Genomic DNA, 20,000 nt, shown 5'->3' on the forward strand with positions numbered 1-20,000 from the left:
TGAGGCAGATGGGCTACAGCAGCAGAAGACCACACCTGGCGCCGCTCCTGTCAGCTAAGAACAGGAAATTGGACAATAAAAGATTGGAGAAAGGTTGCCTGGTCTGATGAGTCTCGATTTCTGCTGCGACATTCAGATGGTCGGGTCAGAAATTGGCACCAACAACATGAAAGCATGGATCCATCCTGTCTTGTATCAACAGTTCAGGCTGGTGGTGGTGGTGTAATGGTGTGGGGGATATTTTCTTGGCACACTTTGGGCCCATTTGTACCAATCAAGGTTTGTGTCAATGCCACAGCCTACTGTCCATCCCTTTATGACCACAGTGTACTCATCTTCTGATGGCTACTTCCAGCAGAATAACGCGCCATGTCATAAAGCGTGAATCATCTCAGACTGGCTTCTTGAACATGACAATAATTCACTGTACTCAAATGGCCTCCACAGCCACCAGAAACTAATCCAATAGAGCACCTTTGGGATGTGGTGGAACGGGAGATTTGCATCATTCCAACAAATCTGCAGCAACTGAGTGATGCTATCATGTCAATATAAACCAAAATCTCTGAGGAATATTTCCAGTACCTTGTTGAATCTATGCCACAAAGGATTAAGGTAGTTCTAAAGGCAAAAGGGGTCCAACCTGGTACTAGTAAAGTGTACCCAATAAAGTGGCCAATGAGCGTACATTTTCTTATATGCCATTGTTAACTCAACTCACCATTGTGTCTTTTCACAGATCCATCATGGTCAGCGGGAAGCGCATCGCTGACGTGGGCTACAGGCTGTTTTCGGGCTCCATGATGCTGCTGACAGTGTACGGCGGGTATCTCTGCGTCATGCGGGCTCAACGCTACATGCAGAGAAAGAAACAGCTGGAGCTGGCGGCACAGAGCGAAAACACGGCCTCAGAAATCATCAAAGAATGAGGACTTAATCACTATAATAGACACTGATCATGAGAATAATGTGGAGATGTGTGTCAACAGAAACCTGCACTCATTGGAAGCTTATGTGGAGTTCAGTGGCTCAGAATGAGATTTGTGTTGTAATATATTAAATGTTCTTTGTAAAAGCGATGGTTTGCGTTTGTTATATCAACATGCAGGGTTCCCACAGTGGTTCACAAAGGATTTCCTTTCTTAAATGTTATTTTTCTAGGCGTTCTGAACACTATTTTTAAATGCTTTTTCTCAATACATTTTAATACTGACCACGAATTGAAATGATTGTATTTGCGTATAGGGTATATGCCGAGCTAGTGTTTCCCATATACTGATAAACTTCCGGTGACCTGTTATTGTGAGTTTTTTTTTCCATTTTACACGGTTCCTTTTACAGCATCGATGTTGTAATGTAATTCAAATACAATCAGTTGAACAGACTTTGGCATTCATTTAGTTGTTCAAGCGTAAAACGAGACGAAAAGCCGTTTTCTCGCACGCGGCCATCAGAATCGGCAGGCTAGCGCAGAAGCTCCGTTGAATATACTGAGGTAAAATAAATGCGCATATTATAAAGACATGGCGGGGGGAAATGTTATTTAATGCAGGGCTTCTTGTATAATCTGAGACCCACTTTATATCAGATATCACTCAGCCAGTGGAGATCGCTGATTTTTAAAGAAAACAGACCTTAAACGAGCCGATTTTGCATACATTTCACCGAAAATGATTAACCCAGGTTACCGACAAATTAAAAGTCCCATTAGCACGCTTCAGCATATACCCTATTGTTATTAAATTAAATAGTACATCAAAATACAAAACAAGAAACAGTTTAACTTAATCAAAAATCTGAAAAAAAACATGCTAATGCAAAAATCAAGAGATAAACACAAATTAACAATTGCCTTCCAGTATTGTTATTAAATGAAAATGAAATACTGGAAGGCAATTGTTAATTTGTGTTCATCTCTTGATATTATTAAATAAAACAGTTTAAATAAATCAGAAAATAATGCATTATTGATGAAAAGAAAGAAACTACACTTCAAAAGTACTAAAATGAAATTAAAATGACATATTTGCCAGTAATTCTCACATAATTTTGCGTCAGGACGGTCAACATAGGTGCACAATTGAATTATTGGTTTCATAAAACAAGTAAAATTATCCTTGTGAACAGAAAACAGTCATTTTTCCATCAGATGCAAACAATTGCATTATAAAAATGTACTTTATTTAATTCAAGCCTTTTAAAAAAACAAACAAACAGACTTGTTCATCGTGGGAACCCTGAATTTATCATTTCATTTTATAAATTATATTTATTTCATTCACAACTACCCAGAACATCAACGGAAGGTGAAAACTCACCAAATTAAACCAACAAGTGCCTTATTACAGGAAAAAAGGCCCAGCTTTCAATTTTAATAAACTTATTTGGTTTTCCAAAATAAAATAAAAAACAGCGAGATGAAAAAACAAAATGATAAGGAACCAGCACAGAAAAACAAATTACAAACACATCAGTAACCAAAAACAAAACCAAACCAAAAAAAGAATTGTTAAAGCAACTGCATGTGGAAACTCAAGTACATCCAACCATTAAAATCTGAAGAGGAAAGTTCTCCAGCAGGAAAAAAGCGTCTCCCAAAACCAGGAAACGAGGGAATGCAAACATCACTAATTTAATCGTTTCTCTCTTTCACAAGCTTCTCGTAGTGGCCATACAGTCATTAGGGAAAAAACAAAACTCCTCAAAGTCCACCATGGAGTGTCAGGAATCCCGCAGCAGGATGTTGTAGTTGGTGTTTTTGGTTGTTGGAGTGAGGTATGGGGATGAGGAATTAGTCCCGATGCCATATTTCTGGGACTGGAGTTCTTTGTGCGAAGGCCACAAGGACGAATTGTCACCATTCACTATGGTTTTGGCTCCAAGTTTTGGAGCCAAAATGGCCGTTGGTGCCGTTTTCTCCTCGCGGCGAGGCTGATTTGAGTCGCTCTTTGGCTGTGGTTTCAGTTTCTTCCTCAGAGCTGCTTTCAATATCGCTGCGGTCATCTTTGGACACCTAGAACAACAATTAACAATTATTTTTGTGTACAACTTTGCTGAAAAAACTGCTTAAACCAGCCTAGACTGGCTGGCTGGTTTTAGCCGGTTGACCAGCCTGATTTTAGGGGGGTTTTGGCCATTTCCACACTTGTTTTTTAGCCATTTTCCAGCCTGGTCTTAGCTGGTCAGGTTGAAAAATGACCAGCTAAAACCAGCATGGTGTAAGCTGGACATATCTGGTTTTGGCTGGGCTCCCAGCCTGGCTAGGCTGGTCAAGCTGGTTTTAGCTCCTTATCTCCCAGCCTGGATGGCCAAAACCCCTTTAAAATCAGGCTGGTCGACAAGCTAAAACCAGCCAACAAGCCTAGGCTGGTTCAAGCTGTTTTTTTCAGCAGGGAAATCAAAAGGGTTTTGAATAATGTCGGCAGATGTCCGCTAGGTGGCGCTAATGTTCTTTAAAAGCACAATTCTCCAACATTTGCACTCAAATCACAGAGTGGCTAAAATGCCAATTAATTGTATCATGTTTTTAGCCATGGATATTATCCTTCCAACCACTAGGTTATACCTATTTTTGAACAAGAGAAAAAATAGAAAAATATGTAGTAAGATTACTTATTATATAGGATATATTTATAAGTACAGGTCAGAATATGTGTTTTGCTTTTTTGTTTTAAAACATGAAAATATGAAATTATATATATATATAAATAATAATATAATATAATAATAATATAATAATATAAATAAATAATTGCTCTCTATTTTTGTATTTCCAGTTAATTTGTATTGTAAATGGTATTTCCAGTTAATCAGAACAGCAGAGTCACTTGCTGTCTTCAAGAAACGACTAAAAACTCAACTGTTTAGTCTCCACTTTCCTTCCTAATCTTAACTGCCTCTCTGGCTATACCACTAACTGTACTCTCTCAAAAAAAAATGTCTAATGCTTTGCTTCTTAGACTTGTGAATAGCATTTGTCTATAGCACTTGTTCACTGCTGCTCTTATAGTTGTGTAAATTGCTTCCTTGACCTCATTTGTTAGTCGCTTTGGATAAAAGCATCAGCTAAATGACTAAATGTAAATGTAATTTTCTGTTTGGAAATCACAAGTGAGACTTTTGTTTTGTAAATCATGATAATTTATTCTTATACTGTGTTCATAAAGTACCATAAAAGTCAGTTTTGGCACTTTATGAGTTTCATACCATTAGGTAAAACATAATAATACATTTTGTAATCAAATTATTTTGTGTAAAATGCAAACTAATTAACATCATTTGTTCTTACTACAAATAAGTGAAATAATTTTTGTCCACAAATAAACTTATTTTATTTAAATCATTTTCAAAATACATTCAAATTGCTCCAATTAAGCATCAATGTCATAAAACCTGATTCATTAAACTTATGAACATGATTAAAGATACAAACTAAATTACTATAATTAAAGTGCATAAGTTAAAATGCATTAGAATGATATTTATTGCAACTCTTTTGATAAATATAACCTGTTTATTGGACATTTAAAACACATTTTAATATATTAGCATATAGCATGTAGCACAATATTGCAAAACATCTGTAAAAAAATAATAATACATCTTGTAATTTTGTGATAAAATGTTTTTGTGTAAAATGCAAACAAACTAATTAACATACTTTGTTCATACTACAAGTGAAACAATTTTTGTCCACAAATAAATAATTATTAAATAATTTTCAAAATACATGTATTCAAATTTCTCAAAATAAGCATAAATGTCTTAATGTCAAATTCATTAAATTTATGAACATGACTAAAAATACAAACTAAATTAATATAATTAGTCAAAATGCATTAGAATGATATTTATTGGAATTCTTATGATAAATATAACCTGTTTATTGCACATTTAGAACACATTTTCATATGTTAGCATATAGCATTTAGCATAATATAGCAAAAATCTGCTTAAAACCTCGTTTCATTTCAGTATGTTTTTTGTGATTTGCCTCTTTTTTTTTAAACATGAAAATATGACAAAACTACATTACTTTATGCATATTTTGGATGGTTTGTAGATTGTATGCTAAATAATCTCTCTCTATGTTTTTGTATTTCCAGTTCATTTTCTGTTTGGAAATCCCAAGTGAGACTTTTAGTTTTATAAATCATGATAATTTATTCTTAATTCATACTGTGTTTATAAAGTGCCATAAAAGTCAGGAAGTTTCACACCATCATGAAGTCAAATAATAATAACAAATAAAAAATGTTGCAACAAATTGGATTTTTGTATAAAATGCAAACAAACTAATATACATAATGTGTCATATTTGTCAGATAAGTCAATTAGGTGAAACAATTTTTATCCTCAAATAAAAATAGTACGCATTTATTTTATTTAAATAATTTAAAATACATGTATACAAATTGCTCAACATTAGCATAAATGTCTTAACACCTGATTCAAAATTTATGAACATGACTAAACAATACAAACTAAATTAATATAATTAGTCAAAATGCATTAGAATGATATTTATTGCAACTCTTATGATAAATATAACCTGTTAATTGCACATTTAAAACACATTTTCTTATATTAGCATATAGCATGTAGCATAATATTGCATAAATCTGCTTAAAACCTTGTTTCATTTTAGTATGTTTTTTATGTTTTGCTTCTTTTTTTAAACAAGAAAATATGACAAAACTACATTACTTTATGCATATTTTCGATGGTTCATAAATTGGATGCTAAATAATCTCTCTATTTCTGTATTTCCAGTTCATTTTCTGTTTGGAAATCACAAGTGAGACTTTTAGTTTTGTAAATCATGATAATTTATTCTTAATTTATACTGTGTTTATAAAGTACAATAAAAGTCAGCAAGTTTATACCATTATTAAGTAAAAAATAATTATACATTTTGTAATTTTGTTATAAAATATTTTTGTATAAAATGCAAACAAACTAATTAACATAATTTGTTCATACTACAGATACTGTAAGTGAAACAATTTTTGTCCACAAATAAAAAAAAAGCTCTCTATTTTTGTATTTAAAGTTAATTTTCTGTTTGAAAATCAAAAGTGAGACTTTTTTTTATAAACATAAATCATGATAATTTATGTTTAATTTATACTGTGTTCACAGTGCCATAAAAGTCAGCAGGTTTCACACCATCATGAGTAAATAACGTTGCAATAAATGTTATTTTTGAATAAAATGCAAACTAAAATACATAATGTGTTCATATTTGTCAGACGAGTCAATTAAGAAAAAAATTCTTGTTCTCAAATAAAAAAATAGTATTTGTTTATTCTATTCAAATCATATTCAAAATATGTATTCAAATTGCTCAAAATAAGCATCAAGTCATAAAACCTGATTCATTAAAGTTATGAACATGACTAAAAATACAAACTAAATTAATATAATTAGTCAAAATGCATTAGAATGATATTTATTGCAACTCTAATGATAAATATAACTTGTTTATTGCACATTTACAACACATTTTCGTATATTAGCATGTAGCATTTAGCATAATATTGCAAAAATCTGCTTAAAACCTCGTTTCATTTTAGTATGACTGACAAATTGCATCACAGTAAGTGTATTAGTTAATTATCAAACTGTAATCCAAATAATTAAGTTTGAGTTCACACTAGCTATACTACACTATAATCCAAACGGACAGATTAAATTAACTTTATAAATAATAAATCAGAACTTTAGGCTTACACTTGCCGAATTAAACTACTCGGATAACAAAAAAGTTAAAAGAAAAAGTAAAAAGACTTTATAATCTAAATTTTATATGCAATTCTCGCTCATAAATCTTCAATTTGCCCTCGAAAAGAGCAGAAGGTTAAACCCACGATCCGGGACAGCAAACTACTTTAAAAGGGATCATGGGAAAGGAGTAAAGAAAGCAGACTTACAGCTGAAGAGAGAGAAAGAGAGAGAGAGAGAGACTAGCAGAAGGAGCGACAGATTTCTATCGGGACAGAAGCTGAAAGACAGGAACCATCTTCTAGCCAGCGAAAGAGGGAAAAGACAAACCAGTTCTGCAGAAGAGAAAGAGATAAGAGAAGAAACGCACGTAACTGCACCAACTTCTGGAGAATCTCCTCACTGAGAGCTAAAAAAACAGGCTAATCTGCTTCAGTCTGACGTCATGACACGGTTTCTGGGTTCAAACCCTACATCAGATTCCAAACGCGAATAACAAAATGGTGCTGACATACACTTATAATGTGTCATTTCAATAGTATGAAAATCATAACCGTGATGATTTCAAGTTTGATGTATTTATTTTAAGAAGGTTAAGATTATTGTGTTTATCATTATACTATTCAATTCCATTTGACTTATTGATTCAACTTATTAATAAAGTCATCTGGATCAACAAAGAAAGCGTTCCTGCAGGACTCCCAGAGTTCATCAAGATTTTTCAGATTCATCCTCAACGCCGCCTCCATCTTACCCCAGACATGCTCAATAATGTTCATGTCTGGTGACTGGGCTGGCCAATACTAGAGCACCTTGACCTTTTCTTTTTGGAATTTTGATGTGGAGGCTGAAGTATGAGAAGGAGCGCTATCCTGCTGAAGAATGTGTCCTCTCCTGTGGTTTGTAATGTAAAGGGCAGCACAAATGTCTTGATACCTCAGGTTGTTTGATAAATATCACGCCTCACGCCTCCATACTGAATGTAACCCCAAACCATGATTTTTCCTTCACCAAACTTGACTGATATCTATGAGAATCTTGGGTCGATGAGGGTTCCAATAGGTATTCTGCAGTATTACTGATGATTGAGATGTAGTTAAACAGATGATTCATCAGAAAAATCGACCTTCTGCCACTTTTCCAAATGGTCAACTAGAAGTCAAGTTAGTATTTGCTGCTCGTACAACTAGGATCGACGACAAGACTTTTGTCAGGTAGTGTATAATGTACATCCAGCCAGGTGTTATCGCAGATTTAACCTCTTTAGTCTTGGGAGGCATTTACGTTCATGACAACGTTTGGGTTTAGTTTTTTTTAACTGAAAATGCATAAATGATAACATAGTATGTATTTAAACACACCCAAACAAACTAAATTTGTCTTTAAAATGCAAGGGGAAGATGTTTCCATTTTGGCTACACTGTTGTCATGTAATAATACAGATAAAGAGCTTTGAAAAGAACTGCGATCACAATATTTAGTCAAAAAACATCCCAATTATATTAACATCGTAAGTCAATCGGTCCTTGTGCGTGATATGAATAAACATTGGCCATAAAAGGTGACTGTTGTCGAGTTATTAAATGAGTAGAGGCTTGGACCCAGAAGCAGTGTGTCACTCGTCATGACTGATCAAATATAATTGAAAGAGTTTTTGCGCACCTTTCCCCTGACGATGGCTTTGAAGGCGATGCGAGCGATCAGATACGACCAGAAGATGTGAAGCACCTGCAGAACCAGCAGCAAGAAGTTGAAGAGCCACCAGGACGGGTACGGCCCGATGATCTGCCAGCTCTCAAATAGAGTCGTGTTCAGGATCCTGAGACCAACACAAAAACAAATGAGGATTTCACTTCAAAAACCCTTTTTAAAAATGGCCATCTGTCTTTAAAGGAAATAAATTAATTTAAAAAACCCACTGGCTGCATTTCCAACCAAATTCATGAATTTAAATTTGAATATCACAAAAATGTTCATATTGTTTTCATCCCAAGAGTTCAAACTATTAGATAAAAAAACTGCATGACATTTCTAAATGAAGGTTTATATTTAACTTAGAATTGCAAATGAAGCAGTTTTCATCCTGTTTAACAGAACTATATTTATAAAACATACAATTCTTACCAAAGTTGCAGACGTAACTTCTATTGCAAAAAACATTAGCGAATTAAGTGGCTTCCTCATGTGTTCAAAAAACAAAACATAAGCAAAAAAAAAAATTGACATAAGCTAATTTTCAGTCTAAATTTAAGAATGTAACTTGATATATAGCAACAAACGGTACATTAGTAAAATTTCTATCCAAAATTGTAGTCGTAACTTGGAATATTGCAAAAAAAATGCGTAGTTTCAATCCCAATGTGTTTGAAAGTAAATGTAACCACAAAAATCTTTACACCATCAGAATTTCTATTCAAATTTGTGAAAGTAACTTGAAATATTGCAAAAAAATAAACAAAATTAGCAAATAAAGTGCTGTTTTTAAAACAATTAGCTAAATTTCCTTCCAAGGCTGCGAACATAATTTAAAATATTAGAAAGGAATATTTGCAAATTAAGTGCTATTTTTATACCAATGTTTTGGAAAGAACAAAACTTAAGCAAATTTTTAAATGAGCAAAATCTCCATCAAAAGTTGCAGACGTAACTTAATCAAGTGGCTTCCTCCTATGTCTTCAAAGAACAAAACTCATGCAAAAAATATTTACATTAGCTTATTTTCAATAGAAATTTAAGACATAACTTGAAATATCGCAAAAAACAAACAAACATTTAATTAGCTAAATTTCTATCCAAAATTGTAGTCGTAACTTGGAATATTGCAAAAAAATGCGTAGTTTCAATCCCAATGTGTTTGAAAGTAAACATAACCACAAAAATCTTTACACTATCAAAATTTCTATCCAAATTTGCTAAAGTAACTTGAAATATTGCCAAAAAAATAAATAACATTAGCAAATAAAGTGCTGTTTTTAAAACAATTAGCTAAATTTCCTTCCAAAGCTGTGAACATAATTTTAAATATTAGAAAGGAATATTTGCTAATTAAGTGCTATTTTTATCCCAATGTTTTGGAAAGAACAAAACTTAAGCAAATTTTCAAATGAGCAAAATTTCTATCAAAAATTGCAGACGTAACTTGGAATATTGCAAAAAACATTAGCGAATTAAGTGGCTTCCTCCTATGTGTTCAAAAAACAAAACTCATGCAAAAAATATTTACATTAGCTAATTTTCAATAGAAATTTAAGATATAACTTGAAATATCGCAAAAATTTTTTTTTAATTAGCTAAATTTCTATCCAAAATTGTAACGGTAACTTGAAATATTACAAAAAAATGCATAGTTTCAATCCCAAAGTGTTCCAAAGTACTAAACATAACAAAAATCTTTACAAAAAAGCTAATTTTTAATCTAAATTTAAGAACATAACTTGATATATAGCAAAAAAATGTACTCTAGTAAAATTTCTATCCAAAATTGTAGTCGTAACTTGGAATATTGCAAAAAATGCGTAGTTTCAATCCCAATGTGTTCGAAAGTAAACGTAACCACAAAAATCTTTACACCATCAGAATTTCTATCCAAATTTGTGAAAGTAAACTTGAAATATTGCCAAAAAAAATTTGCGAATAAAGTGCTGTTTTCAAAACTATTAGCTAAACTTCCTTCCAAAGCTGTGAACATAACTTAAAATATTAGAAAGAAATATTTGCAAATTAAGTGCTATTATTATACCAATGTTTTGGAAAGAACAAAACTTAAGCAAATTTTCAAATGAGCAAAATCTCCATCAAAAGTTGCAGACGTAACTTATATTGCAAAAAACATTAGCGAATTAAGTGGCTTCCTCCTATGTCTTCAAAGAACAAAACTCCTGCTAAAAATATTTACATTAGCTAATTTTCAATAGAAATTTAAGACATAACTTGAAATATCGCAAAAAACAAACAAACATTTAATTAGCTAAATTTCTATCCAAAATTGTAACGGTAACTTGGAATATTGCAAAAAATGCGTAGTTTCAATCCCAATGTGTTTGAAAGTAAATGTAACCACAAAAATCTTTACACCATCAGAATTTCTATTCAAATTTGTGAAAGTAACTTGAAATATTGCAAAAAAATAAACAAAATTAGCAAATAAAGTGCTGTTTTCAAAACTATTAGCTAAATTTCCTTCCAAAGCTGCGAATATAATTTAAAATATTAGAAAGGAATATTTGCAAATTAAGTGCTATTTTTATCCCAATGTTTTGGAAAGAACAAAACTTAAGCAAATTTTCAAATGAGCAAAATCTCCATCAAAAGTTGCAGACGTAACTTATATTGCAAAAAACATTAGCGAATTAAGTGGCTTCCTCCTATGTGTTCAAAGAACAAAACTCATGCAAAAAATATTTACATTAGCTAATTTTCAATAGAAACTTAAGAACGTAACTTGAAATATCGCAAAAAAAAAAAAATAATAATTTAATTAGCTAAATATCTATCCAAAATTGTAATATTAACTTGGAATATTGCAAAAAAATGCAGTTTCAATCCCAAAGTGTTCGAAAGTACTAAACATAATAACAAAAATCAAATTTGCTAAAGTAACTTGAAATATTGGCAAAAAAAAAATTTGCGAATAAAATGCTGTTTTCAAAACAATTAGACGCAATTAACAATTAGCTGTTAACATAAATTAAAATATTAGAAAGAAATATTCGCAAATAAAGTGCTATTTTTATCCCAATGTTTTCGAAAGAACAAAACTTTAGCAAATTTTTAAACTAGCAAAATATCTATCAAAAGTTGCGATCGTAACTTGAATATTGCAAAAAACATATATGAAAGTATAAGCGTAATCACAAAAATCTTTACACCTAAAAATGTCTATTCAAATTTGCAAACGTAACTTGAAATATTGCAACAAAACAAAACAGCAAATAAAGTGCTGTTTTCAAAACAATTAGCTAAATTTCCTTCCATAACTTAAAATATTAGACAGAAATAAAGCACTATTTTCATCCAAATGTTCGAAAGAACAAAACTTTACTCAAAAATATTTACATTAGCTAAATTTCTATCCAAAGGTGCGAACATAATTTAAAATTTCAGAAATGTTTTAATCTTAATGTGTTTAAAAGTACAAAACATTGCAAATTAATTATTACTATATTCAATTAATATCTATTTAATTATATACTATATTAATAATTAATATTTAACTTCAATTAATACAATACAAATTTGGGAAAGTAACTTAGAATATTGCAAAAAAAAAAAACATATATCAGTCATTTCTTTCCTCATTATTTAGCTCTCCACTTAAACACAGACACTGAATCCAGACGCTCAGGTTTCATCTCTGCTGGAGTCAGTCAACGGAACAGTTAATTGAGCAATTACATTAACGAGCACACAGGAGGCACACTGACCAGAAGGGGAAAATGATCAATCTCGTCCCGAAGAAGATCATCCCGAATATCACAAACAACACGTCACACACGCGCTGGTATTTGGCATAGTTTGCTAACTTTGCAGCCTGTAAGAGGGAAAAAACGTAAATATTAAAGATAATAAGAATGAAGAATCAATAGGATTGAGTTATACTACAGCACTTTTTCTAATAGATTCTTAATATAAAACATACAGAATAAAACAATAGATTTTTGGTGATTTTAAGAGGATGATACTGTATTTTTCTAATATATTCTTGAAAGATTTGTAGATTAGTGTTATCAAAAAGCTTTTGTTTACAAAAAACATCAATTAGTAACTTGGAATACTGCAAAAAACATTGCAAATAAAGCTCCATTTCATCCCAACATTTTTCGAAAGAACAAAACATTTAAAAAAAAGTACACCAGTCAAATTTCCATCCAAATATGCAAAGTAACTTGAAATATTGACAAAAAAAACCCAAAAAAAACCCATCATTTTCAAACCAGTGAGTTAAATGAGCTATATTTCTATCTTAAGTTGCTAACATTACATACAACTTCAAAAAGAAACATTTGCAAATGGTTCTATTTCTATCCCAGTGTTTTTGAAACACAGATATTAGCTATATAATATCCAAAATTGTGGTCGTAACTTAAAATATTGCAAAAAACAAGTGGTGTTTTTGTTTACAAACAAACAAAACAATTATTGGTGGACTATAATGATCCTTTTTAGATATTAATAACAAATTAAATGAACAGGAAAAGAAAAATCAATGGGATAAAATAATACATTATTGCAAAGTATACATTAAATATAAATCATGTAGAACGTAATCAAATGAACATACATGCAATGGGCTATATGCACAGCTAGTGTTTTTCAGCCAATGATGAGCTTCCGATAAGAGCTTTATGTGACTCTTTTCAATTTCACAAGGTTTCTTTTGCAGCATCGATGTTGTAATGTAATTTAAATATAATCAGTAAAACTAATTTAAGCATCTATTTGGTTGTTAGAGCGTAAAAAGAGAGAAAGACCCTTTAAACGCAGGCATCATCATTAGCGGCAGGCTAACGCAGAAATTCCATTGAAAATGCTGGGGTAAAATTATATTGCATATTTTTAAGACATGGTGTGGAAAATTATAATTTAATGCAGTGATTATTGTTTGGTCTGATTTCCTCTTTATATCATATCTCAGCCAGGTAGCGAAGATCGCTGTTTCTTAAAGAAATCAGATCTTAAACACGCAGATTTTATATGGGATGACAATTAACCGGAAGCAATGTGGCTGACTGACTAAAATTAAAAGTCCATGTGCATACTGTATAACCCATTATTCAAAGGATTATGTTTTTTTCATAATATATTCTTCATAGATTTGTATATTTTTCTTTTTTATTAAAAAGAGCTTTTGAAAAGTAGCAAATAAAAACAAATTAAAAAATGTATGAATCAGTTATTTAAAGCCTAAAAGGAGAATAAACACAGTTGAAGTCAGAATTATTCGCCCAACTTTTTTCCTTTATTAAATATTTTCTAAAAGAAATGTTCACAGTATGTCTGATAATATTTTTTCTTCTGGAGAAATTCTTATTTGTTTTATTTCAGCCAGAATAAAAGCAGTTTTTATAAAAAAAACCATTTTAAGGTCAATATTATTAGCCCCTTTAAACTATATATTTTTCCGATACTCTACAGAACAAACCATCATTATACTATAACTTGCCTAATTCCCCTAACCTGCCTAGTTAACCTAATTAACCTAGTTAAGCCTTTAAATGTCACTTTAAGCTGTATAGAAGTGTCTTGAAGAATATCTAGTCTAATATTATTTACTGTCATCATGGCAAAGATAAAATAAATCAGTTATTAGAGATGAGTTATTAAAACTATTATGATTAGAAATGTGCTGAAAAATCTTCTCTCTGTTAAATAGAAATAGGGGGGAAAATAAACAGAGGCTAGTAATCAGGGGCTAATAATTCTGACTTCAACTGTAGATATTACATTTTAAAAATTATTTTCAACTGGAAAATTCTTTGGGGTAAAATAGTTTATATAAATATAAATCACACTGAACTGAATAAAACAATATAACTTTGGTAATTCTGAAAATAATAATATATTTTTTTAATAATAATAATAATAATAATAATATGTTCCTGTGAAAATGTGTACATCTGCTTTATTTTATTTGACTAAAAACCTTTAAAAAATGACAACTGAAAGAATAAAAAAAAATTAGTTAGAACTTAGTTATTTACAGTATACCCTGTATATAGGAAAAATGTAGATATTAATCAATATAAAGTTGAAGTCAGAATTATTAGCCCGCTTTTTTTTACATTTCCCAAATGATGTTTAACAGAGCAAGGAATTTTTCACAGTATGTCTGATAATATTTTTTCTTCTGGGGAAACTATTGTTTGTTTTATTTCGGCTAGGATAAAAGCAGTTTGAAATTTTTTATGAACCATTTTAAGGTCAATATTATTAGCCCGTTTTAAGCTATTTTTTTCTCTCGATAGTCTACAAAACAAATCATCCTTATACAATAACTTGCCTAATTAGTACATCAGAACGTGAAAAGTAATGTCATAAATATGAATAATGCCAAGTTGAATAAAACAATACAAACATGTTTGGGAAGGATTATATAATTTTATAATATATATTTGAAATATTTGTATAAAAAAGTTAATTTTTTAAAATAAAAAACAAATTAAATGGCTTATAAATTATTCACAAACATTAAAAAGAGAGAAAAAAAGGACGTATTAATGAACAAAGTAAGTTTAGCAGGAAAAATAAATGGAATAAAACTATAAATTAGCACTTACTATTGTTCAAAAATACACATCATGTAGAACTGAATAAATCAATAAAACACTGGTAATTTCAGGAGGTCAGTAAATATTTATATTTTATTAAATATTCTTAAAATTAGTCCATAAGCATTTTTTTAAATGGTAAGGTATTTTTAAAGATATAAATCAGCTATTAATGCAGCAATGAAATAAAATGATGCAGGTCATTTAACATAAAATATTAATTTATAAATCAGCTATTAATGCAGCAATGAATTTTAAAGTAATGCAGGTAATTTACAAAAATAAATATAATATTCAATTCTTAGAAGTCTATAATAAAGGGCAATGTGACGGTAAAAGGTTTAGTGAAGCAGAAGTGCAGGTGTTTTTACCTCCAGCAGGAAGTCGGAGGCGTCGTGAACACACATGACCAAACTTCCCACACGCAACATATTATTTACATATGAGAAACTGATCAGGCCGATGGTGGCCAGATGATGAATGAACATGATGAGGAAATCCTGAAAGACACATAACATAAACCTTAAATGCATATACTAGATGCAAAACACAAACATTTTATGCAAATTAATTACAGTTATACTCTGATTGGCTGGTGAGCATTCTAAGGTGTGCAGTTATTTTCAGATAAATGCACAGCTACAGTAGTTCTGGCAGGTTTTGAGCGCATTGCAGCTCCACATCATGAATGATTTCCGTTATTTCACAGCTACAACAGTCAAAAATCACTTAAACACAACAGAGATGTGTAAGAAACCAGTGTTACACACAGGAGCAGTTTGAGGACAAAAATCTGACAAATGACTGAAACACAACATCTGAACAGTGGCTTTAGTTGTGGGAACTGTAGTATAAGCAGAATACTTGATGAATTATAAAAAAATAAGGCCCACCTCATAATAATCACCACCTCAGAAGTGAATTATTTTCTAAGAATAAATGAAATGTTGTCAATTTTTTGTTTGTTTGTTTGTTTGTTTATCTGTTTCTAGCTCATGTCCACACAAGCCTACCCCATCGCGATCTATTTTTAATACAGGATCAATACTGAACTTTTCAGTATCGATTCAGAACCACTAGAGAATGAATCGTTATCCATCAATAAATACATTTTTACTATTAACACCTAAATATTTGGAAACATAGCAGTGCAGTATACTGAAAATACTGTCATAAAACATATGCTTAAAACTCTGTATAGTGCAAATATACTATCGTAAACATATACTTAAAATTCGGTCTCTGTATAGTGAAAATACTATTGTAAACTTACACTTAAAATTTGGTATAGTCCAAATACTAATTGCAAACGTATACTTAAAACCAGGTAGTTCAAATACTATTGTAAACATACTTAAAACTTTTTATAGTGCAAAAACTACCGTAAACTTATACTTAAAACATGGTATAGGGTAAATACTATCATGAACATACTTAAAACTGGGAATGCTGAAAATACTATCGTAAACATATACTTAAAATTTGGTATCGTGCAAAGACTTTCGTAAACGTATACCTAAAACTTGGCATAGTCCAAATACTATTGTAAACGCATACTTAAAACTTGGTATAGTGCAAATACTATCGTAAACGTACACTTAAAACTTGGTATAGTCCAAATACTATCATAAACGCATACTTAAAACTTGGCATAGTCCAAATACTATTGTAAACGCATACTTAAAACTTGGCATAGTCCAAATACTATCGTAAACGCATACTTAAAACTTGGTATAGTGCAAATACTATCGTAAACGTACACTTAAAATTTGGTATAGCCCAAATACTATCATAAACGCATACTTAAAACTTGGTATAGTGCAAATACTATCATAAACGCATACTTAAAACTTGGTATAGTCCAAATACTATCGTAAACGCATACTTAAAACTTGGTATAGTCCAAATACTGTCAGTTATTATACTAAACTCTGGCCTTATAATGAACACTGCCAAGGTTCAAATCTTAAACAAATAAACCTGATTGTAAATACTATCGTAAACATACGCTTAAAACTTAGCATAGTCCAAATACTATTGTAAATGTATACTAAAAACTTGGTATAGTCCAAATACTATTGTAAACATATACTTAAAACTTGGTATAGTGAAAATACTAATGTAAAACTTGTACTTAAAACTTGGTAGTAAATATTACCCTAAACATACTTAAAACTCAGTATAGATACTATCGTAAATTTATACTTAAAACTCTTTATTATGCAAAAGCTACTGTAAATTTACACCTATAACACGGTATAGTGCATATACTAACATAAACATACTTAAAACTTGGTAAAGAACAAATACTATCGTACACTGAAAAAAAATTATTCAAAGATGATTCCTTGGATTTACTCAATTTTTTTACGTTAAGTGGTTGTAAACAATTTATTTGGGCTGAATTTAAACAAATTAAATTGAACATTGCTCAATTTAATTTGTTTGTTTAAATTCAACACAAATAAATTGTTTGCAACAGTTTTGCATGCAACACTTTTTTCAGTGTATACGCATACTTAAAACTTGGTATAATGCTAATACGATCACAAACGTATACTTAAAACGTGGTATAGTCCAAATACTATCGTAAATGTATACTTAAAACTAGGTATAGTGCAATTACTATCATAAACGTATACTTGAAAATTGGTATAGTTTAAATACTATCGTCAACATATACTTAAAACTTGGTATAGTCCAAATACGTTCGTAAACGTATACTTAAAACTTGGTATAGTGCAAACACTATCGTAAACGTATACTTGAAAATTGGTATAGTTTATATACTATCGTCAACATATACTTAAAACTTGGTATAGTCCAAATACTTTCGTAAACGTATACTTAAAACTTGGTATAGTGCAAACACTATCGTAAACGTATACTTGAAAATTGGTATAGTTTAAATACTATCGTCAACATATACTTAAAACTTGGTATAGTCCAAATACTATCGTAAACGTATACTTAAAACTTGGTAGAGTCCAAATACTATCATAAACTTATTTAAATCTCAGTATAGTGCAAATACTATCATAAACATATTTAAATCTCAGTATAGTGCAAATACTACCATAAACGTATACCTAAAACTTGGTATGGCTTAAATACTATTGTAAACGCATACTTAAAACTTGGTATATTCCAAATACTATCGTAAACTTAAAACTAGGTATAGTGAAAATACTATTGTAAACATGCATAAAACTTGCTATAGTGCAACTACTATTATAAACGCCTACATAAACTCGGTATAGTGCAAATACTATTTTAAATTTCATATTTTTTGATTGACGTGTTTTCATTCCAGCTCGATAACATACACAACAGAAGCTCAATTAATTTCCTGATTGTCACTGAAAAGATGAACACACCCTCTGTGTTATGACTCTGGACTCACTGTCAGTTACTATACTAAACTCTGGCCTCATAATAAACACTGCCGAGGGCCGAATTTTAAACAAATAAACCTGAAGACGCTCAGTGGACAGAAACAAATGCGTTTGTCTTCACGAGCAGATGAAATAAAAGCAGCAGTGACAGGAGAACAGAAAGCATGTGCGTCTGACAGCTGCTCACTACACACACACTCGTTCAGAAGGATTACTGCTGGAGTTTAAGGTCTTTTAACATGCTAATCTGCACAAGCTTAAGCAGTTTAAATCTCCGTCACATGATGTAAGATCGCCGAGAGACGTCTTAAAGGGGTAGTTCACCCAAAAATTACAGTTCTGTCATCCTTTACTCACTCGTTTCAAATATCGATGAGTTTCTGTTGAACACAAAAGAAGATACTTTGAAGAATGTTTGAAAACTGGTAACCATTGACCACACTAGTATTTATTTTTCTCGTACTATAGTAGTCAATGGTTACCGGATTCTAACATTCTTCAAAATATCTTCTTGTGTGTCCAATAGATGAAAATGAATCTTTTTGGTGTACTTTAAGTGTGTTAAATAAGAGTATGTTGACATTATCTGTATATACTAAAGTCACAAACTACCGTGGTCTTTTATTTTTAACTGTTCTCGGACGTTCACGTATAATGATTTTGACTTAAAATAAATAGATATTGCAATTTCCTTGACCGATTCAGATTTTTTTTTGTAAGTGTAACCTGCCGATACATATTTATGCTGATTATCATTCTAAGAATTATAATTGACAGCATATACGAAACAAAAAATATACTTTTATTCTATAATTATTTTTCAATAACTAAAACAATATTAGAAAACTAATTAGAAATCACTTAAAACTGTATTTTAAAATTATTAAAAATACATTTTGTATTTTATAAAAAATATTACATTATTTTTTAATTAACATTATTAAAATAAACATTATTTTTTATTAGTGTGTATGTGCGTATATATATATATATATATATATATATATATATATATATATATATATATATATATATATATATATATATATATATATATATTTAACAGTTCTGTCTGGTTCTCGAATCTGATTGGCTGATAACAGCAGTTCTACAGCCTACTCACCCTTCTGTATTATTCCGCCCACAGAGTGTAACAGCAGATCAAAAGACTCACTACAGTTTGATAAATATTGCTGCTGTTGGACAACATAATGTACTTTTGATGCTTTTTTTTACTCGAGAATGAAGATTGCAACTATGCAGTTTATTTATAAGGATAGTGTCTATTTTAAATATTTATAATTTCAGAGATTCAGCACGTCAGCATCCATCAGCCTGTCATACTGTCAGAGCACGGTTGATGGTTGACGATTGATGTTCCGCCACAAAATGGTAACAGAAACCGCATAATATGCGTTTAGATGAGAAAACTATATCACAATTTCAAACTACAGCTGATCAAATCATTATAAAACTGCTAAGTGACTTTCTAAGTCGATCTCTCTCTATTGTATGTTGTAGTGCTATTTATATACCATAGTCTGGTAGTGTTTCTGGTAGTGTTTGTTTTGCTTTGGCTTTTTCAGGGTATATTATTGTGATATCCCGATTACAA

The 20,000-nt window shown here is 30.9% G+C and overlaps 2 protein-coding genes across 2 annotated transcripts in view; one reads left to right on the plus strand and one right to left on the minus strand.

Moving 5' to 3' along the window:
* Window positions 1-1,079, plus strand: part of LOC130216088 (cytochrome c oxidase assembly protein COX14 homolog) — a 3,677-nt gene extending 2,598 nt beyond the window's left edge. The window contains exon 2 of the mRNA XM_056447979.1: window positions 740-1,079. Within this exon, the coding sequence (XP_056303954.1) occupies window positions 747-929 (183 nt within the window). The 5' untranslated portion in view covers window positions 740-746 and the 3' untranslated portion in view covers window positions 930-1,079. The remainder of the gene's footprint in view (window positions 1-739) is intronic.
* Window positions 1,080-2,159: 1,080 nt separating this feature from the next.
* Window positions 2,160-20,000, minus strand: part of cers5 (ceramide synthase 5) — a 64,170-nt gene continuing 46,329 nt past the window's right edge. The window contains exons 7-10 of the mRNA XM_056447972.1: window positions 15,362-15,490; window positions 12,147-12,253; window positions 8,386-8,542; window positions 2,160-3,013 (exon numbers count right to left, since the gene is read on the minus strand). Coding sequence (XP_056303947.1) covers window positions 2,855-3,013; window positions 8,386-8,542; window positions 12,147-12,253; window positions 15,362-15,490 — 552 coding nt within the window. The 3' untranslated portion in view covers window positions 2,160-2,854. The remainder of the gene's footprint in view (window positions 3,014-8,385; window positions 8,543-12,146; window positions 12,254-15,361; window positions 15,491-20,000) is intronic.

Source organism: Danio aesculapii, chromosome 22 (assembly GCF_903798145.1).
Source record: "Danio aesculapii chromosome 22, fDanAes4.1, whole genome shotgun sequence".
Lineage (NCBI taxonomy): Eukaryota > Metazoa > Chordata > Actinopteri > Cypriniformes > Danionidae > Danio > Danio aesculapii.